The sequence below is a fragment of the Cebus imitator genome, unplaced genomic scaffold (assembly GCF_001604975.1).
Source record: "Cebus imitator isolate Cc_AM_T3 unplaced genomic scaffold, Cebus_imitator-1.0 Scaffold12, whole genome shotgun sequence".
In the NCBI taxonomy this organism is placed as follows: Eukaryota; Metazoa; Chordata; class Mammalia; order Primates; family Cebidae; genus Cebus; species Cebus imitator.
The window spans coordinates 8,278,820-8,306,320 of NW_016107327.1; the positions used below are offsets into that span (position 1 = coordinate 8,278,820).

General features: G+C 39.3%; 1 protein-coding gene across 1 annotated transcript; it reads right to left on the reverse strand.

Moving 5' to 3' along the window:
• Positions 1–709: 709 nt before the first annotated feature.
• On the reverse strand, positions 710–27,501 carry RIOK3 (RIO kinase 3). The gene is made up of 13 exons (XM_017498653.1): positions 26,811–27,501; positions 18,419–18,534; positions 17,670–17,815; positions 17,469–17,576; positions 17,155–17,264; positions 15,528–15,671; positions 14,289–14,416; positions 8,717–8,914; positions 7,253–7,412; positions 5,606–5,686; positions 5,424–5,513; positions 4,075–4,182; positions 710–2,676 (listed from the first exon to the last, which is right to left on the reverse strand). Exons 1-13 carry the CDS (start codon positions 27,171–27,173, stop codon positions 2,569–2,571), a joined length of 1,860 nt encoding a protein of 619 aa, XP_017354142.1. The 5' UTR covers positions 27,174–27,501; the 3' UTR covers positions 710–2,568.

Consider the following 27,501-nt stretch of genomic DNA (forward strand, 5'->3'; position numbering starts at 1 on the left):
AAATAAATGTCTTACTTTTGTAAGAAAAACTAATTTTTATGAAAAGGAAACCGGTAATTATCTTGTTAACATAAAAATTATCTATAGTCATCCTTATTTTGATAACTAATGTGAGGCAAAATGTCCCTATATCCATATATTTTCCATTAATTTTATTATGTATTTATGTATTTATTTATAGATCAAGTCTCTCTCTGTCACCCAAGCTGGAGTGTAGTCATGTGATCATAGCTCACTGCAAACGTGACCTCCTGAGCTCAAAGAATCCTCCTGCCTCAGCTTCCCAAGTAACTGGGACCAGAGACATGTGCCACTACACCCATCTAATATTTTGTGGAGATGAGGTCTTACTGTGTTTCTCAGAATGGTCTCAAACTCTTAGGCTCAAGTGAGCCTCCTGCCTCAGAATCCCAAAGTGTTGGGATTATCAGTGTGAGTCACCATGCCCAACCTGTATTTGATTTTTTATTTACTTAGCAAACCAACATTTTGCACTTTCTTTTTCTACTATGAAAAAAAAATCTACTCTCTAATCTATAAGGGGGGTGAAAACCTATTTGCAATGTGAAGTAGGCCATTTGAGATTGAAATCTAACTATGAGGGGGAATAATCTACTTAAAATAATACTGCTTAACTTTATACAGAAAGGGCAACTTGGTACCAGGACATAAGTTAATATAAGGAACAGGAAGATACCACACAAAGAACCAATTTTAAAATGATCTCTTCATTTTTAATTTCTTAAAAAGCACATTCATAGCACACTCCAAGAATGCCACACAGCAGTGGTTTGCTGCTCTTTGTCAGAATATGTCAGAAAACAAAACAAAAAAAGTTCTAAATGCTAATGGTTTTTAAAATTAGTTCTCTGAAATTTCTGTAAAGCCAATATCACCAGTCATCTAAATCTTTATTTTGGAATAGTAAACCTTTCAAAAACGTAATGAGCATCTACCCAAAATCACACTTCACTGAAATGCAATTAAAAGCTATCCAACAAAAACAAAAATAAATATTTTTCTAGAAAGTACATATTTGGCAATTTAACATAACATTAAAAACAGCTTTCAAATGTAAAGGATGTCTAGATTTTTACTTTTTATTACCAGACAGAAGGTTTGGATCTTTAGTGGTTCCAATCTGATTTCAGTAATAGGAGGAATGATTACACTGAAGTTATGAACTTCAGTCCTAACAAAGCCAATACACTTTCCTAATACAGTGATTGCTTTTTTAAAAGTAGTGTCCAGCCCGTACTAAAAACTATTAAAAGTAAGGCCAGGTAGCTCAAATTACTTGGTTAATTTGGTATCCAAATTGGTTTTTTTTTTTTTTGGAGACAGAGTCTCACTCTGTCACCCAGGCTGGAGTGCAGTGGCACGAACTCGGCTCAATGCAACCTCTGCTTCCCAGGTTCAAGCAATTCTCCTGTCTCAGCCTCCTGAGAAGCTGGAATTATAGGCAAGTGCCACCACACCCAGCTAATTTTTGTATTTTTAGTAGAGACGGGGTTTCACCATGTTGCCCAAGCTGGTCTTGAACTACTGACCCCAAGTGATCTGCTCACCTTAACCTCCCAAAGTGCTGGGATTACAGGTGTGGTCTACCACTCCTGGCTCCTAAATTGTTTTATACATAGTTTTCATCCTCTGATTATTTAGTATTTCTAATTATTTTGCTATATTTCTCTGAAAATCAATCAAGTGCACAGTTTTAGTGAACTGTAAACTAAATTTTGCCTCATTAACTAAAATACATCAAACATGTTTAAATCTTATATTCTGTCCTTCCAGATAATTTAAATTTTTATGATAAATGTAGATCAGCCACACCATGAGTTATATCCTAATCTTTTTACCTAAATGTAGAAAAACTGAAAGCTAACTGGATAGTTAAAAAGCTGTTATATATTTATCTCTTTCAGAAACCTATGATGCCTTTTCTTAGATATAAGTATGGAAAATGAATTCTGTTCATGATATATCGACAAAAATTACATTGCTTATGTCTATTTCTGTCAGCCATTCTGAAGCCAAATTTCCATTTGTTTTACCCAATAAAGAACATATATTTTCCTTTAGAATAATGGTCACAGTCTGGAAACATAATTGAGAAAGGCTAATTCTGGGCCAATAAAATCTTCAAGGAAAGACTCAACACTAAACAGGGAGGTGAATAAAGCAAATATGTTGTAATGAAACCCTCCCTTGTAAACACATCTGTCCTTTCCTCCCATATTTGGAAATGTTACCTAAGTTTAAAAAATTAATCAAGACATTTTACACCACAAGTCACATAAAATAAGGTCTATTTCAGCCAGATAACCTATAGCTGTTAAAGAATTATATGTTCCTGTCCATAAGATGAGAGGTAGTGACATTTTATTCTCTCAATGCTGAGCTAAAAATTCCACACATCTGGCACATGGGTTACAAGGGGAAAAAGCACAGAAGCACCATTGTCCACTCCTCATGTTTTGGTATTTCGGGTCACCCATAACTTCATTTGCTATTGGCAGCTGACAATCACTGGTGTGTGTGTTAACACTGAAGCAGTGGGTATCAGTGCTATTCATCATATGGTACTGGTGGGTCTCCATCATCTTTCAAAAATGAAGCAGCCTTCCTTCCATTCTTCTGAACGTGATCTTCATTCATTTTCTCCAAAGCTTCTATCTACAAAATTAATACAATGAATCCATTTGTCAAAATTCTACTTTTCACAGAAGCCATATTTTAGATTGTGCTAGTAATTTTTTTTTTTTGGAGTCTATGTTGCCCAGGCTGGTCTAAAACTCCTGGGCTCAAGAGATCCTCCCACCCTGGCCTCCCAAAGTATTGGGATAACAAGAGTAAGCCACCATGCCTGGCTGGGCCAGTAATTTTTAGTCTCTTACAAACTAGGTTATTCCTAATGATTGTTTGAGTTGAAATTACTATATACATGTGTGTGTGTGTGCATGTGTACACATATAGTCATATATATGTTATCTTTTTTACTTGATTATATTACAAGGATTAAAATTACTATCTTTATCCAACTAGCAATTGGAATCAGCTATGTTTTAAAATGTATTCTATAAACATTCAGGAAACAGGAAAAAGAAAATTCTACCATTCATCAAACAACAGTATCACTTACTTACTGATCAACTGTATAGTGCTGGAGGCTGAATTTACCATCTCTTTGTTACTTCTTTCTAGCCTTAGTTGCCAGCACAGCTTAACCAAACTCAAGTCATCCTGGGTAGTTCTGGAACAGACTCAGCAATCCCCCTCTCTGCTTTGGTATAATGTTGGGGATAATTAACTGCTATTTCACCTTTTAGATTTTCTTTAATTTTAAGAGACTTTCTCTGGAGAAAGCTTTTTCATGGTTCTCTAGATCTGATATTATAATAACTGAGTAGTTCCAAGGATGGCCACTTCTAACTTTCTATGTTCAGTAAAGGGCAGGGACCACATGTTACTGCTTTTTGTATCACCTTCCTCATTCATTAAATAAGGGAAATAGGAGTCTACTGGAAACATGTAGTTTGCCCATCTTAGCCAAATGGTGCCCTCTTTGAATAAATGTTTTGCTGTGTGTGTATTCTGAATTTTAAGTATTAAAAAAAAACAAAAACAGGCCAGGCACAGTGGCTCACACTTGTAATCCCAGCACTTTGGGAGGCTGAGGTGGGCAGATCTCTTGAGGCCAGTAGTTCAAGACCAGCCTGGCCAACATGGCAAAACCCCGCTCTACGAAAAAGACAAAAATTAGCCAAGCATGGTGGCACACACATGTAATCCCAGCTACTCGGGAGGCTGAGGCAGGAAAATCACTTGAACCCCAGAGATGGAGGTTGCAGTGAGCTGAGATCACGACACTGCATTCCAGCCTGGGTGACAAAACAAGGCTCAGAAAAAAAAAAAAAAAAAGGAAGAAAAAAACAAACATCTCAAGAAAAGAAAAATCTCAATTTAATTTTGTTTTGGGGGAAGGGGCGGATGAAACTAGCTCTGAGTTTCAGTTATCTCCTCTATGCAGTTCTGCATGACCAGCAAGGTGAAAAACAGCTGTTTCTCACATACCTCAGCTAAAAAATCAGCTTCATTATCTGCTGAGATGTTTAAGCCTGAAACAGCATTGAAGAGTTCTCGTTCACTAAGGGCTTCCTTGACTCCTCCTTTCTGGAAAAACTAGTAAGGAAATACAAGAACGTCAGTAAGAAGTACTAGCAAGGTTCTCTTATAAACTAAAAACAGGAAGAAGCATATTTACAAAAAGATACCACTACATTCCTTCCATCATTTTTCAACCATCGATTTTCCTAATTCCAAGCTGGACTATTCTCAGGTTCTAGTTGCTTTTCATCCTCTCACATATCCACTCTGCCTTCTGAATTTAGTTCATCCCACTGCACCTCCTATAGCTATAAAAATGAGTGGTATATATAAAACCACTTGGCATTGCTTTGAATATGTAAAGAGAATGCTTTCACTAAACTCCATGAATTAAAAATTTCAAACAGGCTCAGAGGTTATGTCCAATATGAAGTTATTCTATGCTTTAGAAAGATCATTCCTACCCAAATCTACTGCCAACAATTTATTTCCCTTAGAAATGCCAAACAAGTATGACCCAACTCTGTGCTTAACTGAATTTTTATCTTCCCCAATATATATATACACACACATTAATGAATATATATATATATATATATAAAATAAACTAACCTTTTAGTTATTTTTACCCTGCTTCATGGTGACAGTCATCAGACACTGTCCCACAATGGAGTCTGTCCCTCTTTTAATGGTAATAATGGCAGCAAGCATGCAGGCACACTATACACCAGCTTCTGTTTAACCACTATGCACACATTAAATATCTACTTGACTGCTTAAATACAAGGAGTCAAAACACTCACTTATTCCCTTCAACTTTTTTTTTTTCTGAGATGGAGTCTTGCTGTTGCCCAGGCTGGCTGGAGGGCAGTGGCACGTTCTTGGCTCAATCCAACCTCCGCCTCCCAAGTTCAAGCGAGTCTCCTGCCTCAGGCTCCCGAGTAACTGGGATTACAGGCGCCTACCACCATGCCGGGCTAATTTTGTATTTTTAGTAGAGATGAGGCTTCACCACGTTGGCCAGGCTGTTCTTGAACTCCTGATATCAAGTGATCCACCCACCTTGGCCTCCCAAAGTGCTGAAATTACAGGTGTGTCCCACTGTGCCGCGAACATTTTACCTAACTGTGAGACATGGAATCGAATTCTTGCAAAATGAAATTTGACAAATTGATCTTTATATCCTTGTCCTTGTCCTGAAAGCAGCCAGTATCCCTTCCTTCAATTTCTAATAATATGGTCCTCTTATCTTAGGAATGAGAAAAATATCTGCAGCTGTTACGTCCAAAAAAAGGCATATTGGTTTACACAATTACCTGCGAGACATTCCTGCAGTCCCGGAACAAGAACTCCAGGCCATGAGGATGGGTAGGTTCTACTGACTGACTGACATCAATCAACCAGACCTATTTCAATACAGAACACAGACTCATGTATTTACTTTTAAAAATTTACTCAAAGTAATTAAATCTGAACATTAACCAAATGTTCTCCTCACCTTTCCAGCATGCCACAGCATGTTGTACTCACTGAGGTCAGCATGGACAAGTGTACATTCATTATATAACTGCCGCATCAACTGTGAAGAGGAAAGGCTCACATTAGGAAATGAATAAACTAAGTGGCATTATACAGTTATATTATTGATGATGACACACCCCCACTCTTATAGTAGAAATCAGCATTAATGCATTTGTTTGCCACCCTTAATAGTATTAAATAGGAAAGGTTCATCACTATTTCATCTCTTCCCCAGTGACCCCACCTCCCAGAGGCCGGAATAACACTTGATTTTCCTTTCAATGCTTTCCTTTGGAGGCAAAGTGGATCACCCTTCTAGTTATATCTTTAAAACTTAATTTGGATTAACATTTCCATATTTACACCAACTGCTGCATTACATGACGACTTCATGCAGACTGCATAAAGTAGCACATTAAGTTTCTCCGAAAACACAGAGGGATAATGGCAGTATTAGGAGTATTTTCTCAACCTAGAAGGTCCTCAGATTGAATTCAGTTGCTATTTCAAAGCATGTAGCTTTCTCAAGATTCCCGACACATGCCTTCCAACTTAACATCTGCACTTCCTACTATTTTCAGTTTCCATCATATTCTTACGATGAGACCAAACCTGTTTCCTTTCCTTCACTGTTAAAGCTATTAACATTCAATGGCCGAGTGCAGTGGCTCACACCGGTAATCCTAGCACTCTGGGAGGCTTGGGCCCAGGAGTTCGAGACCAGCCTGGGCAACATTGTGAGACCCCGCCTCTTATTTGAAAACAAAAACAAATACAAAAAACCATAACATTCAAGAAAGCACACAAACTAATGAGGCACTTTCTCTGCTAACTGTAGTAACAGCAAATTTTATTTAATGAAGTTTTGTGAAAAATAGCTTCATGTACTACGTCACTAATCCTAGCAATAAAGACTTCCCTGGTTAAGTTTGTGAGTTTTCTAAAATTATTTAAGACACACACATATTGATATAAAAACAACTCTTTAGTGTTAACGTTCCTTCACAAACTTCTTGTTTTTGTTACAGCACCTTGAAACAGCACTATTTTAGGAACTTGGTTTTTTTGTTTGTTTTTTGTTTTTTTATTAAAGAGATAGGGTCTTCCTCTATATCTCGCCCAAGCTGGAGTGCAGTGGCACAATCATAGCTCACTGCTGCCTTAAATTCCTGGGTGCAAGTGATCCTTCCACCTTAGACTCCTGAGTAGCTGGGACTACAGGTGTGTGCCACCATGCACAGCTAATTTTTAATTTTTTAAAACAGTGTCTCGCTTTGTCGCCCAAGCTGGAGTGCAGTGGCACCATCTCGGCTCACTACTGCAACCTCCGCCCCCCTGGTTCAAGCAATTACCCTGCCTCAGCCTCGTGAGTAGCTGGGACTACAAGTGTATGCTACCACGACCAGCTATTATTTCTGTATTTTTAGTAGAGACGAGGTTTCACCATGTTGCCCAGACTGGTCTCAAACTCCTGGGCTCGAGTGATCCTCCCGCCTCAGACTCCCAAAGTTCTAGATTACAGGTGTGAGCCACCATGCCTGGCTTCTTTAAGGAAATTTTTTTAAAGTTTAGAGGAAACATTTTTTAAAGGTGGTGTGTAAATGCTTTTAGAAGGACAACTTACATGAAGAGTTTGATAGTAGGCTTCTTTCATTTCTTCACTGTTGAGCTTTACTTCTTTTAATTTAGGAGCTGGAACTTGATCATGGCCAATAAAAGACATAACTAAAATGTGTTTCTTGAGTAGTACAACTGTTGGACAAGGAATTCCAGCTCTCTGCATTCTATACAGAAAGAAATGATTAAGAATATACAGATCAGAAGGAGAAATTATGTCATTTATTCAATAAATATCTAATCAGGGCCTGCAATGAGCTGGCACTATGTTCTACCCTGGTGGTGTGGAAATACAAAGACAATAAAACACATCCTCTGCCTGTAGGGAGCTGATGGACCGATGGAAATGACAGACAAGTAAAGAGACAAGTACAATGCAACGTGACATATGCACTGGCAGAGGTATGGGTAGGAGCTACAGGAGCATAGCACCAAGGATGGCTTATTAGAAGAAGAGGTGGGGAACAGGAATTAGCCAGATGAAGACAGTGCAAGAAAATGCAGGGAGGTGTTCAAGAGCACAGTCCATTTGGGGAATGTATATCAATCAACATAGCTGGGTCTGTGAGTAGGAGGCAGGGCAACGTGGGCTGAAGCTACGGAGACAGGCAAGCTCCACTACAGAAGACTGTTAAAGAATTTTAAGAAAGGCAGGAATCTCAGCAGTATAGAAAAAAGATTGGAGGACAGCAAGACCTTCTAGACAATGATTCTACCTGGAATTTACTTTTTTTTATTCTTATTTTTTTTGAGACAAGGTCTCACTATGTTTCTTGGGCTGGTTTTGAACTCCTAGGTTCAAGCAATCCTCCCATCTCACCCTCCCAAGTAGCTGGGAGTACATGTGCATACCATGCCTGGCCTTTTTAGTAAGGAACTCTCAGTAGAGGAATTTTGTAACTAATATATATAAGTAATTACTTTTGAAAGCAAATATCTTTAGAAAAGAACAAACTAAAAATAAGCTTTCAAAAGATTAAGATAATGGAAAGGTTTTTAATGAGAAGGATTATTACTGAATTTCTTGGTTGATAAATTATCTGACAGAAAATAAATTACTTAGAAAATTCAGATACAAGTATAAAAATTAAAATGTAATTTGATTAGTAAGAATTTACTCCCACAAAATTAAACTAAATGTAATAAACATTTTCTAAAACAAAAAAGAAGCCTTTTTTTAATACGAAGCCTAATTGGATGCTGGAAGTTTTACTTCTTAATAAAAGCAATTTAAAAATGGCATTTAGATACGTGATAAAATGTCTAAGGCGGCGAATGCCCCAATTTCCTTCAAGCTTTACCGAGGAAAGAAAAAAGAAAATGTCTTTTTCATCCTAAAAGTATGAATTGAGGTTATACGCCTGCCCTTTCATTATTTCCACAAATGAATTTAAAAGCAAGCATGGATTTTTTTATCCTAATGCAAAAAGGTATTTACCCAAGATTATGTCTAGCACAATATTTTCTTTACCTTGTGAGATTGTGCATTTCTTTTTCTGCCCACATGCGGATGATCTTACGTGGATTTAGTTTACTGAAGCGATCTTTAAACCTGAAATCATCTTTAATATATTTGTCACGATTCTTAAACTCATTAAGGGTTGTTTTAAATACCTTGATGGCACATTCTGTAGGTATAACTTTACTATCTTCCTTTTCATCCTCCATGCTAAGTGGAAGAAAAAAAATAAGTCAGTGTAAGTTGCCAGCTCACAAGAACAACAATTTCAAAATAAAGACTCTGTAACACTAAATTAGATCTACCTTCTCTCAGTGTCAAGTCTGGCTTTTTAAAGTTAGGTTTTGGATCTTAATAAAGCCTTAGGTTTTGGTTTGATTTTTTAAATAAAACATACTTACAAATAAATTGTCAACCAATTTTCAACCATCCGTAACATAATGTTCTTTACTTAATGACTATGGAATCAAGCTTGAGATACAATGAAGACATACACACTTGAAAATAGGCTACAGTCTCTCTGATATGTTCAGGAGCAAAATTCAATAAAAGCATAAATAAAACAGCTTTTTAAAAAATAACTCTTTCACTCCTAGCAGACATAAATGTGAGTAAAAGGGTTCCTGCGCCCCACAAGTCTACAAGAAGTGGCAGCAGAGAATGAAAGAAGTACATGAATAGGAAAGTTCCCTTTTCACTGGAAAGGTCAGGCAAGACTTCATGGCACAAGTGCCATCTGAAACAGAAACAGGACAATGGGTAGGATTTGAACAGCATGAACAAAAGCAGAGGCAGGAAATCACAGGACATGTCTGACGAACAACAAACACTATAGTTAAGGCCTGGCTGGAGAGAAAATGAAAAAAGTTGGAGCTAAAGGGCGGGACAGAGGTACATCTGTGAAGAGCCTAGACAAACTGCTGGAGGTGGTGGGGAATTGTGAGGGCTTCTGAGTGTGGCTCTCTCAAATGCACACTTCATGAAGATCAAAAGAATTATACTGTCAGCATGGAAAGGCTCAGGGAGAGGCCACAGGTGTGGGGTCGACTCAGGATGCTATGGCAATAGTCCCCCAGTAGTGAGCTTCAGTCTTGATGGTTGGCAGTGGGAATGAAAAGGTGGATGGAATGAGAAACAATATTAATATTTACCTTTAGATATCTGATAGGATCTTAATCTGGGAAAGAAAGGAACTGTATTTCCAAAAGACAGAATCTGAGTAAAACTATCCACCTCCTTCTGTACCATATTCTCCCAGCTGATTCCTCCTCTCCCATTTAGTCTCAAAAGGTTAAAGTCCTTCACCTGGTTTTAAGAAACTTTCCCTAGAACTTCAGGCCCATTTATCCAACTCCTACATGCCACCACCTAGAAGTCTACCCGGCATCTCAAATTCAACATGCCCAAAACAAACTCATGCTGAGTTCTCACTCCACACTTCCCCAGGCTCTCACCTCATTAAATGGCACCACCGTCAGCTGCTCTGGCCCCACATCCAATCCAACAGCACGTGCTGTTCCCTCTACCTTCAAAACACACACCAGTGCTCTCCTACTCTTCACTTCCACTGCCACTCTCCTTAGTCCAAACCTTCACCATTTCTCACTTATACTATAATGTTTTAACTGATCTTACTGCTTCTTCTCTTCTCCTATAATTCATTTTCCACGCAGCAATCTTTTGAAAATAAGAATCAACTCATAGCTTTGATTCCCAGAGCAGTTTAAAGAGCAGACTCCTTACCCTGGCCTAATAAATCCTACCCGGTCCAGCCTATGCTTACTCCTCCAGCCCCCTCTCCTGTTCACAACCTAGCTCCAGGCAGACTGGGTTTCTTACGCCCCCTTAAAGATACTTTGTACCTGTCCTAAGGCATTAGCACTAGCTGTTCTCTAGTTCAAAATGCCCATCCACCTGATCTTTGATGTATCCTAGATGTGTCATTTACATGTCACTTCATTGGAGAAGGCTTCCCTGTCCTACTGATAAAGCTAATCAACCTGTTACTATGACATCATCCTATTTTAACTATCTGCATAGCACATATCTGATATTTTTTGTTTATTATTGACACGGAGGAGGGTTGAGGACGGGGGAAGCACATTCCATTACGGTAGAGACCTTCCTTGTACCATTTATTGTTGTATCCCTAGTACCTAGAAGAGTACCTGTACATGGTACATGACAGCTGCTCAACTATTTGGTTAACAGATGACACAGTTTTCAGGGAGACAGATTAGAGCCTCTATTCAGAGAAGAAATCTCTAATAACTTAAAAGACATTATGACAGAATAGGCCAGATTTTGAGATAAGCTCCTTGTCATTGGACTAGTTTACCCACACAGGAGAGGCCTTAGCAAAAATACCAAACAAGAGATTCCTTTACTTGGACTCTAGGATCAAATTCAATTTACAAGATTTACCTTGTCATTCTTCTACTATAAAAATTCGTTTCTTAGCAAATAACACATCCCTCTGACTAGCTTTTAAGGTCCTCCTCATCAATTTCCAGTTTCCTTACACAGCTTTACTTCCTACTACCCTCTGAACATATACCTTCTTAATCTTCTCAGTGCCTAAGCGTCAAGCCTCCACCCTTAGCCTTTTTCTTAAAGAATGAAACATTACAGATGACGCTGAAGTTCCCTCTGATTACCATTCCCCATCTCAACTCACCAAAGGCAATAACTATCATAAATGCTATATTTCTAGCATTTCTAGTCTCTTTCAAAAGATAATATATAAGTATCAACAAGCATCTATAAAGTAAACATCTCTCTATGTAATTTTCTGTATGACTTAAAAAATTTAAATAGATGATATACTGTATGTATATTTCTGCAACTAGCTTTTTATACTCAACACTGGATTTTTTTTTTAACCTACTTTTAAAATCCAGACTGAGATCCAATTTCACTGGTATCTTCCCTGAATGTACCTGGCAATTATTGTGTTAATTTTCTATTCCTATCCCATATGAGGTCTCATTTGTATAACTGTGCACTCTATTATATAATTACCTTTCATTGACCATAATGGTTCTTACTGTAATGTTCCGCTTTTCACTAAAGCTTAAGCTCTTTGAGAGTAAGAAACATGTCTTATATTTTATTCCCTGATTAGCACAAATTACTGTTTGAATAATTGTTGATTGCCTGACCAACCTGAGAGTGATAGAAACCAGAGCTTTGGGCTGGGGACAGTGGATCATGCCTGTAATCCCATCACTGTGGGAGGCTGAGGCGGGCGGACCATGAGGTCAGGAGTTCGAGACCAGCCTGGCCAACAGGGTGAAATGAAACCCTGCCTCTACTAAAAATACAAAAATTAGCCAGGTGGTGGGAGCCTGTAATCCTAGCTACTCAGGAGGCTAAGGCAGGAGAATCCTTTGAACCTGGGAAATCAGGTTGCAGTAGACCGAGATCATGCCACTGCACTACAGCTTGGGCGACAAAGCAAGACTCGATCTCCAAAAAAAAAAAAAAAGAGGAAAAGAAGCTTATACTGTTGGCGGCAGTATAAATTGGTGAACCTTCTTATAAGGCAATTAAGCAATATCTACCAACATTCAGAATGTACACAACCTGCAGATCGACTAGTTAGTAGGGAAAATTATATTTCCTCTATTTAAAGATAAACACAAATTTAAAATTTTGGCCTTTAGGATGACATACAAGAAAAAGTTTTCTAAATTTTAAAGCAATTTTTAAGTAAAAAAAAAAAATCAAGAAATATGCTTGCTACAATAATCAGCTCAGGGGCCCAAACAGTGAGCAAAATCAGATACTCTCCATTCAATGAGGCCTTCCACTATTTAACAAAAAGGGGAAAAATGCATACTAGTCTTCGCCCCAACAATTTCATTGTTAGAACCTTGGCTAAAGGATATGTTTGCAAAAGCATACCAAGGTAAATGTATGATGATATTCCCATAAAGGAATTTACACAATGGAATGTATTATTTTAAAAATGGGTGTGGCATAAGCTAGAATATAGATTACATAAAACCCTGAATATAGAATATAATCTCTTTTGTATAAACAAAATAAAAAATATATGGTAAAAAAATTTTCTGGAAGACTAAAACCTGTGTACAGCAGTTACCTCAGTAGAAAAGACCTACGGGGTGAGGATAGGCAATATGAAAGCTACTTTTCATTTAATTCGTTTCTGTAGTGTTAATTTACCACCATGAGTAATCTCTCACTTTAAAATAACCTGTACCATTTAAAAATATTTGTCTGGTCTTTGACCCTTCATTTGAGATTTGCAAAGAGAAAAAGAAAACAATGTAAGGAAAAAAGAAATGATCATTAAAGTTATTATCAGGTATTATCAAATATGATCTCTTTTATCCCCCCAAAAAAACCTAAAAGGTGAAATTCAGTTTTTAAATGAGTTTTAGTAACTTGTTCCAGATAGCTTGAAAAATGTAAGCTCAAATGTTAAGTTTTGTCCTAACATTCATTTTTATCCTATTCATTTTGGGACTTAACAGTATAATTTGATATATAACTATACGTATATGTCTTATCTAAAAAGAAAGACTAGTTAAGTAGTTAAGAAAACTAAAGAAAAGGAGTTGACCAATAAACACTTAAATCCTCTTAAGTACACAATAAATAACTTCTAAACTTAAAAAACACTGGAACAACTTCTGTAATCTATCACATTTTTGTAAATGGTGTTAAGATAAAGGAATAGCTGAGATGGTGCCTTGCAGGTTGGGTTCAATGGTAAGTAACCAGATGATCTAATGTTCTTGGCTTAAGGACATTCTCTAAACAGGCTTCACTTAAAAAATATTCCCTTTCCCATGTCATTCTTTACCTAAGCCCTTGTGACAAAAGTAAGGTGTTTAAAATGTAAAATGGCATAAAATCATCAAATAAGAAATTTTTTATAATGCTTGCATTATAAAATGAGTTTTGGGTCAAACCCAGGTCTAGGTTCAAATTTTGCTTTGCTCCATACACTTTCCTGTATAATATAGTATAATTACAACAGTGTAGAAAATAATATATGCAGCTGGGCCTGGTAGCTCACACCTGTAATCCCAGCACTTTGGGAGGCAGAGGCAGGTGGATCACCTGAGTCAGGAGTTTGAGACCAGCCTGACCAATATGATGAAACCCCATCTCTACTAAAAAAATACAAAAATTAGCCGGGCATGGTGGCATACACCTGTAATCCCAGCTACTTGGGAGACTGAGAAAGAAGAATCACTCGAACCTGGGAAGTAGAGGTTGCAGTGAGCCAAGATCCTGTCATTGCACTCCAGCCTGAGCAACAAGAGTGAAACTCCATCTCAAAAAAGAAAAAAAGAAAGAAAATAATATATGCACTAAAAAAACTGGGTGAGTCTACCCAAAATTATTAATGATTATCTCTGTGTGGTAGTAACAGGATGTGTTTTTCTTTATATGCTCCTATACTACCTAGGCTTTCTACAGTTAACACTTTAAAAATTAAAATTACTCTGCTTGCCATATAGCATTATCTGATTCTCTGTAAATCCATTAATCTTGAGGAGAAGAGACTAAGATTTTTTTCATAAGATGGTATCATATTTTGCTCATTTACCTCCCTCCATATGCATGAAAGACAACAGATTCCTTTCCTGTACTAATACAGCCAGTGATTGTCTCCAACATTCCAGAGTTCACCATTTTATACATAAGTAAACGTGTCTTAGGATCAACTGCTTTTTCCTGCAAGAGATAAAGCACTGTAAGTGAAAATAACTGCTAATCACAATACATTTTCTGAGCCACTTCAAATTTTTTTTTTTTTTTTGAGATGGAGTCTTACTCTTATTGCCCAGGCTGGAGTGTGACGGCACAATTTTAGCTCACTGCGACCTCCACCTCCCGGGTTCAAGCGATTCTCCTGCCTCAGCCCCCCGAGTAGCTGGTATTACAGGTGCCTGCCACCATGCCTGGCTAATTTTTGTATTTTTAGTAGAGACAGGTTTTTACCATGTTGGCCAGGCTGGTCTTGAACTCCTGACCTCTTGATCCACCTGCTTCAGTCTCCTAAAGTGCTGGGATTATAAGCATGAGCCACCAAGCCCAGCCTAATATCTCTTTTTTAGAGAGAGAGAGACAGGATCTCACTCTGTTGTCCAGGATGGAATGCAGTGACATGATTATGGCTCACTGCAGCATCAAATTCCTGGACTCAAGTTCAAGTGATCCTCCCACCTCAGCCTCCCGAGTAGCTGGGACTACAGGTGCGTACCACCATGCTGGATGCCCAGCTAATTTTTACTTTTTTTGCAGAGACAGGGTCTCCCAGGGTTTCCCAACGTTGCCCAGGCTGGCCTTGAACTCCCGGGCTCAAGCAATCCTTCCACCTTGGCCTCCCAAAGTGCTGGGAGCCACATCACCTGGCTTATTTACATCTTTTTTTTTTTTTTTTCTGGTCATGGTCTTCCTCTGTCACCCAGTCTACAGTACAGTGGTACAAACATGGTTCACTGCAGCCTTGACTTCTCGGGCTCGAGCAATCCTCCCACCTCAGCCTCCCAAGTAACCTGGCCCACAGGTGTATGCCACAATGCCCAGCTAATTTTTTTCGTAGAGCTGGGGGTCATTATGTTGCCTGGGCTATTCTCGCACTCCTTGGCTCAAGTAATCCTCCTGTCTCTGTCTCCCAAAGTAGTGGGATTACAGGTGGGTGCCACAGTGCCTGGCTTTATTTACATCTTTAATTTGAAAAGCCAATCTCATAAAAAATATCAAACATGAAGCTTTTTTTCTTTCCCCAAGTTTTCAAATATGAATCTTCCTAGTAAAAAAGAAAAAATATATAAATCCTTACTGCTGTTGAATGCTCCTTTTTTTCATGTAGGCGAGCACTTCGACGTTCTTCTGAGTAGGCATGTTGTTTTAAAGCATTGAAAACATGGTTTGATAGTTTTAAATCCATTCCAATTCCATCCCCTACCTGAAACTCAGGTGCAAACTGCCAAAAAAAAGAATTAGCATCTAACTACTTTAAAATAGGGACAGTAAAACAACAAAACAAAACAAAAAAAAACAAATGAGTAGTCTTTAATTAATTTCTTACTCAACAGATGATCATACTAGAAAAGCAGAACTCATAGCTACTATAGAGAAAAAATTAATTAACTCATAGAAAGAGAAGCTATATTATTTAAGAAATTACAACCCAAAGGAAGGCATTTATTCTACGCATAGAAAACATCTCATCACATCCAAAACTAAGGTACAACTTTTGGCATATGAGTTGTACCTTGCTTTTAGCCAAAGGACAAAATATTTTACTGTGAAGACTACACCAAATACAATTTTGTAATTATTTGTGAAGAGTGGGTTGTTACAGCAGACTATGTCCACACCGTGACAATTACGTTCTGGAACTGTGCAATTCAGTTAGGTAGCCACTAGCCACATTTGGATATTTAAGTTAATTAAATTAAAAATTCAGTTCCTCCATTACACCACCCAAATTTAAAGTCCTCAGTAGCGAATGTGGCTACCATATTGAACTACGCACATATAGAACATTTCCATAACCACAGAAAGTTCTATTGGACAGAACTATTCTAGAATCAGACCTGGAATATTTCTAGAAATGATATCATTTAATATGTTTACTTAACAAACATTTGTGCTTTAAAATTTAAATGTTTAATATGCTATATTAACCATGATATTTATGAAGGATTTAGAATGCTATGTATATATTTTTTGAGATGGAGTCACGCTCTGTTGCCCAGACTAGAGTGCGATGGTTTGGTCTCGGCTCACTACAACCTCCGCCTCCTAGGTTCAAGCAATTCTCCTGCCTCAACTTTCCGAGCAGCTGGGATTACAGGCATGTACCACTACGCCCTGCTAATTTTTTGTATATTTAGTAAAAATGGGGTTTCACCATGTTAGCCAGGCTGGTCTCGAACTCCTGACCTCGTGATCCACCTGCCTCAGCCTCTCAAAGTGCTGGGGTTATAGGTGTGAGCTCAGCCTAAAACGCTATTTTTAAAAATTACACTTTACTTCTGATTTTGCACAGGTAGTTCAGGCACAAGATAATAAATTCGAAAAGCACAAAAGGGGATATGGTGAAAAATATTTCTCCTTCCCATTCATATTCCCCCATCACCACTGTTCTGTTTTTTTGGGTAGGGATGCTATTTTATAGAAATATGCTGAAGAATAAATGTTATTTTCATAATAACTATTAATTTTAGAATCAATATAAGTCAAATTAGTTTTTCAATGCTGCTACAGAATTTTATTCTGAGGTACTTTGTATTTTCATTAATGTCTCAGCTTCCATGATATTGCTGTATTATTATCTTAAAACATCTTTAGAAAGGAAGAAAGGTATTTTTAGAAATCTAAGATATTATATTTAGAATCCTGTTTTTAAAAGTATTCAAACAAAACTCTAAATTCAGAGATAGATACTTTCTGTAACTTACATTTTCCATTCTTGCTGTATTCTTTCTCCCACATACTACTTCATCATGTTTGGTGGTGATATCTTTTCCTTTTCCAATAAAGCCCTTTTTAGGAGTGGGAACCGGTTTTGCTAAAGGCAATTAAAACAAGCCAGGTATATAAAAATAGCAAAGGCTACATTGCTGTATTCAATGTTGTCTGAAAAGACATTTGAATCTAAGAGTAAATTACCAAATGAGATTCAAAGAAAAATATAAAACTAAAAGACTTCATTGGAAAAATTAGTCTTCCTATACCTCTATTGTGCTGCAGCCGGAAAAAAAAGCTTTGGTACCTGGTCTGTAGGGATCATCACGAGTATCCTGCCAGTCAACCTCATCTTCAGAGCTATCGCTGTCTTCATAAGGATGCACTTTTCGATAATTTTCAAAGGAAATGGAAACTTAAAAAGCAAAAATAGTTGAAAATTTACTTAGGAGCACATTACGAGTGTTTTCTACCACTCAATGGAGTTGTCACAATAAGGTTATAGTACCTTTGCTATCTCCATTGAATTTTTTTTCTTCACGCCTAAGCTGTGCATCATATTCTCTGTCAAATTCCATCTGTAGCATCTGAGCCAGCATAAGGTCACTGGACGTATCAATGTTTTCTCCAGTAATAAATGGTCCTTCAGCAACACTATTCAAAATAAGGCAATATATACTAATATAATGTGCTTAAGAAAACAGAAGTTGCCAATTATGAGAGTAAGAGCTGCCTTTTCCATGTTAAAATTGAACAATGGGAAAGAACTCTATCAAACCATTCGCCTTCTCCTGCACAGCTAGTCTTAAGACCAATGGCATGCACCTGTGGGAGTACCAACTAGGATTAAGAGAGCTGGGAGAGAAAGCTGAAGGTTCTATAATAAAATCCAAACTGAGATCTAGAATTCATTTGTTCTAAATGAAAGTCTGGATGTTTCATTTATCCATAAGGAAAGAACAGATACATATTCATGAAAAGAGAAACTATAAACACTTGATCAAATCTGTATCTCATCTAGTTCAACTGTGGCATTAACATGAAATAACCAAAACCCACAGACACAGTGGTGTGTCCAAGATAATAATGAAAACCAATGCAGATGCTGGACCAAAATTCAAATATCAGTGGACTCTCAGCATGGTGCTTTCTTCTGTACTGCTTTTTCCTAACCACTTGTCATGACAATTACTCATCAAATCCTAAACGTTTGCTATAATAAGTTGCTAGATAAAGTGTTTTGTGAATTTTACTTACGCAACTTCAGGAAAAACAGCAGCTTCTTCTTCTAACTGCAATTCTTTGGCCAGCTGTTCACTCATTACATCAGCCAAAGAACAAGATATTGTATTTTGAGGGACAGCCCATGGACACTATTAAAAAAGAAAAAAGAACAGCTCAATTTATCATATTGAAATAAAGTACCTCTCATTTTACAAAGAAGGTTATCTTTGAGAATTAAACTATGTAGTTAAAAACCAAAAATTAACAATTAGCTATTTGCAGAAATCATCTCAAAAGGAAAAATATCTCCCAGGTCAAATTTATTCAAGGATAAATGTAAACTAAAACAGCCCAAAGCACTTTCTAGCCTGCTAAGTAGGTAGATCCTTAAAGCTGAGGGGAAGCATCAAGTTTTTATAGCATCCCCCCAGTAGCCAAAGAGTTAATGTAATTCCTCTTGTTCCAATTCCTTGCTCACCAAGCTACTTTCTGCTTATAATCTGATTTCCCAAGTAGATTTTCTTACAGGAAGAGACTATACCAACTAGCACAATTTGAAGCCTAATGAAAAGTTATATCTCATTTTAATTTAAATGCTGAGCCATCGAAGTGTACAAAATTATGTCAGCCCCTCTCAAGGCATCTTAGAGTATGCTAAAAACAAAAACAAAAACAGGCCAGGCATGGTGGCTCAGGCCTGTAATCCTAGCACTTCCGGGAGGCCAATGCAGGCAGATCACTGAGGTCAGGAGTTTGAGACCAGCCTGGCCAACATGGTGAAACCCCATAATATCTACCAAAAATACAAAAAAATTAGCTGAGTGTGGTGGCGCATGCCTGTAGTCCCAGCTACTCAGGAGACTGAGGCATGAGAATCACCCTAGCAGGTTAAGGTTGCAGTGAGCCAAGATTACACCACTGCACTCCAACCTGGGTGACAGAGTGAGACCCCCTGCCATACATATACACACAAAAAGCAAGAACAATCAACAAAAATTTTAGTTTTTATGTGACTCTCATTCACTCAGAGCTTATCTGTAATTGAGTGGAGAACTCTCCTGGTAAGGATTTTAAGGTCTAGAATCTTGAAGCTTTCTCTAATCTGGAGAATATAGCCAATTTTTTGGCCTCATAACTCTGCTGACTTCATCCTCTAGGTAGAAGGTACAATGGTGTTTAGCCTAGAAATGTTTCATCTGATCAGTTGTATAGTCCAGGTTCCAAAAGGCAGATGACCATCTACCTCAGAATTCTCAATCACATTTGGCAATGACTAACAGTTTCATAACAGACAACATTTGAATATTCACTATATTTAAGTCATTTGGTTATACATAACTTACATAGATTACTTAAATCACACAATTGAGTAGCTGCAATCCATCCCCATTTTATGGATTTTAAAACTGAAATACATAAAGGCTTTTCTTTTAACCCAAGACGAGCTCTGAACCAAGGCAGTAGGATGCCAGGCTGCACTCTCAGCATTTTGCTGTACAGCCTCCCCACCACCTCATCCTGGAATGTAAGAAGTAAACTGCCCTACCGCCTGCAATACAAAATCCAAATTCCCCACCCTGGGCAACACAGCAAGACCTCATCTCTGCAGAAAATTTTAAAACTAGCTGGGCACAGTGGCAAATGCCTGTAGTCCCAGCTACTCAGGAGGCTGAAGTACGAGGATCATTTGAGCCCTATAATTGTGGCACTGCACTCCAGCCTGGGTGACAGAGTAAGACCCTATCTCTAAATAAATAAATAAAATCCAAATTCCTCAGCAAGGAATGCCCTTTACAACTTGTCCTGATTTGGCTTTCCAATCTCAACCCTCAACTATTCTACACTCTAGTAACACTAATTATATGCCAAAGATGGCATACTTAGGCCTTGCACGGTGACTCATGCCTGTAATCCTAGCACTTTGGAAGGCTGAGGCCGGCAGATCACCTGAGGTCAGGAGTTTGAGACCAGTCTGGCCAGCATGGCAAAACACCATCTCTACTAAAAATATAAAAATTAGCCGGGAGTGGTGGCGGGTGCCTGTAGTTCCAGCTACTCGGGAGGCCGAGGCAGAAGAATCACTTGAACCCAGGAGGTGAAGGTTGCAGTGAGCTGAGACTGTGTCACTTTACTTTAGCCTGGGAGACAGAGGGAGACTGTCTCAAAAACAAACAAAAAAGATGGTATACTTTTCCCCCTGCATACCTTCACACATTCCTTTCTCTACCATTGGTTTTTCTCCCTTCTTTATTTACACCAATTAAATGTCACCTTCTCTATACGGCTGTCTCAATGTTACCAAAGTTGGATCCTTTCCTTTGTGTTCCCATAGCAGTATGCAAACACTGTTAATGCAGGACTGATCCCTGTATTAGGGTTAATGCATTAGCCACAATAGAGCATGATCCCTTGAAGGGTAGAGTCTTCTCATCCATCTTCAGAGCCCAGCATAGAGCTTCAGACATTAAGAGGCATTCCAGTATTTCCTGAGCAGTATGTGCCAAAAGCAAACACTGGAATGATTGGCTGCAGAGGTCTGATGCCTTTCTACATCCCTACTAATCTAATGTCCTTTCCCCCATCTTGGAAAGTCTGCCCTTTTGCCTGCTCACTTCTGAGGCTTCAAGTCTTTTGCCATTTGTCAATTAATTCTGCTAAGGTATTAAACAAAGTATTAGCTTACAATGTCTCAGAAAAAGCAAAAATGATAGGCAGGAATTGTGTTATTTTGAGGCAGAGACTGACCTACTCACAGATACACTGAATCAGAAAGGGAAACATGTAGTGATCTCTAACAGCACCAAGGTACCCTCATGCCCACGCCTGCTGACCCTAGACTCTAGAGACTACACTACCCTGTGCCAGCTCAACTGGTCTACCTCACACTGAGGCAACTTCCTTGGGTGAGGTAAATAAACAAAAATTTCAGAAAGGCTGTCACTCCCATACTTGGAAATCAAACGCAAACTCTTCAAGCCAACAGTTAAAAGCCCTCCATACACCTTTCCCAGGCTGTGAGAGGGACAGCTTCTGGGATGGGGGAAGACCGCTTGGGCTTTCCCTATAGACAGAAGCAGTTCGTCATCCCAAGTGCTCAGAAAATTTACTGCAGGCTCCTCCTATGAACAGGTACCACAGGCTGTATGTAAGGGAATCCTCTGTCATCTGCGACTCTTCAGTCAACCGTGCTTTGTAAAAAATCTAACGAGATGAGGGAAAGGCCCTCTATAATTTTGCTCTGTCCTAGCTATCCAAAGTCATTTTCTACTATTCCACTCATCAACACAAACTCCCTACCGTGTCACAATTTGATGGGACACCCCATACAATCCTTTCCAGTTAGCGATTGTTCTTCAAAGGACATTCATCAAGCTTTTAACCAGCCTCTAGGTTTTTTCTTTCCTATTGCTAAACAACCATAAGACCCACCCTGTTTCCCTCTCCTTTACAAAACTGCCACCACTGAACTCTGTTCCTTGGGGTTCTTCACTACTACTGCATTCTCCCCCACCTGGCTGGCTGCACATTAGAGGGGAATCATCTCACTTTCCTTCCACCTCCTAAAGATGTGAACTTCACTGCTTATATCATTTTTTTTAAAGGTTTGCTGCAGATAAGTATGGGTAAAGTATCAAGTAAAATTAAAAACAACAGCCGGGCGCGGTGGCTCACGCCTGTAATACTAGCACTTTGGGAGGCTGAGGCAGGTGGATTGCTTGAGCTCAGGAGTTCAAGACCAGCCTGGGCAACATGGTGAAACTAAAATACAAAAAAAAAAAAAAAAAATAGCCAGGCATGGTGATACACACCTGTAGTCTCAGCTACTCTGGATGCTAAGACATGAGAATTGCTTGAGCCCAAGCAGCAGAGGTTGTAGTGAGCCAAGACTGCACCACTGCACTCCAGCCTGGGCAACAGAGTGAGACTCTGTCAGAAAGAAGAAAAAGAAAAAGAAAGAAAAGAAAAGAAAGGAAAGGAAAGGAAAAGAGAGAGAGAGAGACTAAGAAAGAAAGAAAACCAGCAAACATGAAAGAGGCACACAGTAACAAAAATTCAGTCCTCTACTGGAAGCAGGTCAAGAGAACCATAACCTACAGAAAGGTCCCCTTCCTTTTTTTCTTTTTTTTTGAGACGGAGTTTCGCTCTTGTTACCCAGGCTGGAGTGCAATGGTGCGATCTCGGCTCACCGCAACCTCTGCCTCCTGGGTTCAGGCAACTCTCCTGCCTCAGCCTCCTGAGTAGCTGGGATTACAGGCATGCACCACCATGCCCCGCTGATTTTTTGTACTTTTAGTAGAGACGGGGTTTCACCGTGTTGACCAGGATGGTCTTGATCTCTTGACCTCGTGATCCACCCACCTCGGCCTCCCAAAGTGCTGGATTAGGGCGTGAGCCACTGCGCCCGGCCCCTCTTTCTAACCATTTAGCTAGAAGACATAATCTAAGCAGAATATTTAAGTAAGTAATTTTTCAACTCAAGCATCTCTGAAAAAAAATGATCTGGATCTATATAACAACACTAATCCATTTAAAAAATTTTTTCAGTTTTAGAATAGTCTTACTTTTACAGAAAAAAACTGCCAAGACAGTACAGTGTTCCCAAATGCTACACACTCAGTTTCTCCAAACTGAGTGTTATAATAATGCAAGGTGTTAATATTATAACATCTTGCCTTAGTATTATACATTTATCACAATTAATAAACCAATATTGACACATTATTATTATTAACTGCAGTCCATACTCTATTCAGATTTCCTTAGTTTTTCCCTAACATCCTTTTTCTGTTTCAGGATCCCATTCAGAATACCATATTACATTAAGTTGTCACATATCCTTAAGCTCCTCTTAGGCTGTGAGTTTCTCAGACTTTCCTTATTTTTTATAACTTTGACACTTTTGAGGAGTGCTGCTAATTCTTTTTTTTTTTTTTACACAACTCTCTTATCAACAGAGCCACACACTTCCTCACTTTTGCTTAGAGTTTGCCAATCCTCCCTTCTCGGATTTCCCCTAAAATTCTTTGACTGTAATAGTAGTTCAGTGGCCGGGTGTGGTGGCTCACGTCTGTAATCCCAGCACTTTGGGAGGCCAAGGAGGTCGGGAGTTCAAGACGAGCCTAGCCAACATGGTGAAACCCCGTCTCTACTAAAAATACAAAAAAGTTAACTGGGCATGGTGGCACATGCCTATAATCCCAGCTACTCCGGAGGCTGAGACAGGAGAATCACTTGAATACAGAAGGCAGAGGCTGCAGTGAGCCAAGATCATGCCATTGCATTCCAGCCTGGGCAACAAGAGTGAAACTCTGTCTCAAAGAAAAAAAACAGTAATTCAGCATTTTGTAACTTGTACCCTGGTACCCTGGGAGAAGGATCCCCAAGACCCATTCAGAGGGTCTATGAAGTCAAAATTTTCACAAAAGTAGTAAGACATTCTTTGTCTTTTTAACTCTCCAAAGAGTGTGACATTTTCCAGAGTCTTCATCAGATGTGATGACATCATCGTTCTGATGGCTAATGGAAAGTGTGCTTGGTATTCTCATGTTTTCTAAAATTTTCTAAAGAGTAGATTTAAGATATAAATGCACATTTTTAGAGATTAATTCAGTTTGTTCTCAGTATTTCTGCCTCGCTCTTATCACCCATCTTCACTTATACCTGCTACAATCTACTTAGCGATGAGGATGGATTTTCTTTAAATATTTCAATTTCACAACAGACTGAATGAAAAAAGAAGATAGAAGAATCCAGATATCTTCTAATAAGCCAGATGTTAGAGACTTGCAAAAATATATAATAATGCTGTTCACTGATTTTGTTTTCAAAAATAGTTTTCTTTTGGCTAGGTATGTGGTTCATACTTATAATTCTAGTACTTTTGGAGGCCAAGGTAGGAAGACTGCTTGAGGCTACAAGTTCCAGACCAGCCTGAACAACACAGTAAGATCTCATCTCTATTTTTTTGTTTATTTTCTTTTTCTACTTTTCTCACATGTTCTAATCTACTTTTAAAGTTTTCTTTAAATGTAAAAATGTTATTTATGCTAACATGACTTTTTTTTTTAAAGCCAGTCAAATTTAACAGTGGGGAGGTCGTATATCAACTTTAATGATACTAATGTTAATAAGTTCTGATAATACACTACCATCAAACTACATGACTTTTAAATGACTTAAAATTTTTCTACTTCTCAGTTTTAATTTCAGATATGATAAATATCAATTGATATAATCAACATAAACAAAAGACATTTGGGGTCCTCAATGATTTTTAAGAGTATAAATAAGTCCTGGCCGGGCACAGTGGCTCATGCCTGTAATCCCAGCACTTTGGGAGGCCGAGGAAGGTGGATCACCTGAGGTTGGGAGTTCAAGACCAGCTTGACCAACATGGAGAAACCCCATATCTACCAAAAATACAAAATAAGCTGAGTGTGATGGCATGTGTCTGTAATCCCAGCTGCTTGGGAGGCTGAGGCAGGAGAATGGCTTGAACCCGGGCGGAGGTTGCAGTGAGCTGAGATGGCACCATTGCACTCCAGCCTCGGCAACAAGAGTGAAACTCCACCTCAAAAAAAAAGTCCTGCTGGGTGTGGTGGCTGACGCGTGTAATCCCAGCACTTTGGGAAGCCAAAGTGGGTGGACCACCTGAGGTCAGGCGTTTGAGACCAGCCTGACCAACATGGTGAAACCCCGTCTCTACTAAAAATACAAAAATTAGCCAGGCTTGGGGGTGGGCGCCTATAATCCCAGCTACTCAGGAGGCTGGGTCACAAGAATCGCTTGAACCCAGGAGACAGAGATAAATAAATAAATAAAAATAAAAAAGAAAGAAAAAGTCCTAACAAAAAAAGTTTTGAGAATCTTTCCATTTTTCAAAACCCTCCTCAAATCTTCACCTCTTCCATGTAGGCTTCTATAATCACTCTGGTTTTCCACGAGTTCCACGAGGTTGGAGAAAAAAAGGATTAATGATAGTAATTTCAGCCTCTTTCTAATTGTTTTCCTCTCAAAACACTGTCCTCCCGATAGACAGCATCTATAAATCCCAGGAGCATTTTTTGTTGCACAATAAAAATGGGATTATATAGTTCTGATGATGTACACTTAAGTAAAAATATGACTGTTAAATATTTTATACTGAATTAGTTTTGTAAGTGAAATTTGTTCTGAAATTAGGATGTATTATGAATAGAGTTTGTCTCATTTGACATTTTTACCAGCCTTTGTCAATAATTAACTGAAGGACTTGAATATATAGAGTATATATTTATAATATTAAATATATTTAAATATATAGAGTATATATTTATAATATTAGTCTCTGTCTACTGATTTCATGCTTTTATGTCTACTAATCTTGACCTTGTAAACAAGGCCTTAAGGAAAAACACACAAAATAACATGCAGATGTAACCACATTTGCCAATGCAGTACCTCAGATTCTTCCAACAGTTGTATGAGAGCTTTTATAAAATTGACCTTCCCTTACTTAATAGCTAATTATTGACCTCTTTTCCTGTTAAGACCTAGCCTGAAGATGTAGTAAGTTTCACAGGTAACCTTTTACATGGGAACAAATATTCTGTGTTAGAATGTAAAGAACAGTTATGAAGCTAGAAAAGCTAGATTCTTTCACGACCTTAATTTGTGAAACACAAAATCCCAATGCCCTCTGCTCTCAAGCAGACCCTCTATAATGTGGCAGAAAAGCATTTTCATCCATATAATCAAAGTATCATGAAAAGGACCTGCCTGGAAACCAGAAACTAAATGTGAAATAAACGTTTTTAGTTTGTCATTCTATAAAAAAGTTTAAACGTCAAAGCCTAGGCAGATAATAAAAATTCATAACCACTTTACAGTCCGTGGTGTGCACTTGAATATTAGCGTCGAGGGAGGAGGGTGCGCCTGGGTTTTATCTTTTACTACTTCAAAAACAAGGAAGTTCCAAACTGGGATAACCACACTTGTGAAATTAAGGAAATAGCTTCCTAAACCAACTTTCTATCTGGCTGTGTATTCGGCTGACTCAACTTGGCCCGTGAAAAACAAGATCGTGCTTGTTTCCTCTCTAGTGTCAGCGTGTGTAAGTCAGTCCTGGTCAGACACATGCCACGGTGATTCAGGAGACAGAGCTGAAGAAACAGAGAGCCCTAACCACTCAAGGTGTCCTTTGGGAACCCCAGCCGCCCTCCACCCCTCTTTCCGCTCCCCCCATTCGCGGGGCTGTGAAAAGAGGGGTGCTCCCTTTCCGCATCCCTCTTTCCACAGCCCCGCGGCCAGTGCCCCCTTGCCGAGGTCGGCGGGGTCCAGCCCCAGAACCTCCCGAGTCGCCCACCAAGCCGCCCTCCCCGGGCCTTCCGAGAGAACCAGCCCGGGTGACCAACGCAGGTGTACTCCAACTTCGTCTGCCACTTACCTTGCTGGGTCCCCAGGCCGCTGCCGGCCGGGGCTCAGGCGATGCCACTCCTACCAGATCCATTGGGGGATGAAGGCAGCGACAAAAACAGAGCAGAGAGGTGGCAGGACGGGAAGCAGGCTCCGCCGAGGAGACAGGCGGGGCAGGGGCGACTGGCTGCTGGTGCCGGAGCGGAGGTGACAGATGGCGGCGGCAGCGGTGGCGGCGGCGGCCGCGTCCGGAACTGGATCGCTCCTCTTCCGCCCAATTCGCTGGGACGGTCGCTTCCGATTGGCCGCCCGCCCCTGGCTCCTCCTTAAGGCACCTTTCCCCGCTCCCGGGCGGGCCACTTCCGGCCACTGACAGCCAGTCTCGGGGAAGCATGGACCAGCTGGCTGTCTCTCGGGGTCACGTTGCTGTGTCGGCCAGGGCCGGGCAGCGACTGGGTGTGGCTTCTTTTGGCCCAGGCTCTGCCCTGTCCCCGCACTGCCATCTCCTTCCTTCCTCCTTGGCACCCTACACAGCCGCTGGATCGAAACTAGATTAGGCTTGTGGATTGTAAATAAATAAACAAACTAGGCTCTCTCTGTTTATTCATTATTTCCTGGCGTAATTCTAAACTGGGATGACTTGGGAGACAGAAAACGGCAGGTTTATAGAGGGAAAAGGGCCTGGAGGGGACAGTCGGAGTTTGTAGTGATGGTTGTTGCTG

Bases quoted from the DNA above. Each gene is read 5' to 3' on its own strand.
- RIOK3 (XM_017498653.1), bottom strand. From the start codon at position 27,173: ATGCTTCCCCGAGACTGGCTGTCAGTGGCCGGAAGTGGCCCGCCCGGG. The intron at 18,535-26,810 runs GTAAGTGGCAGA...CTTTTTTAATAG, and splicing joins CGGCCTGGGGACCCAGCAAG to TGTCCATGGGCTGTCCCTCA. The intron at 17,577-17,669 runs GTACTATAACCT...TTGCTTTTTAAG, and splicing joins ATTCAATGGAGATAGCAAAG to TTTCCATTTCCTTTGAAAAT.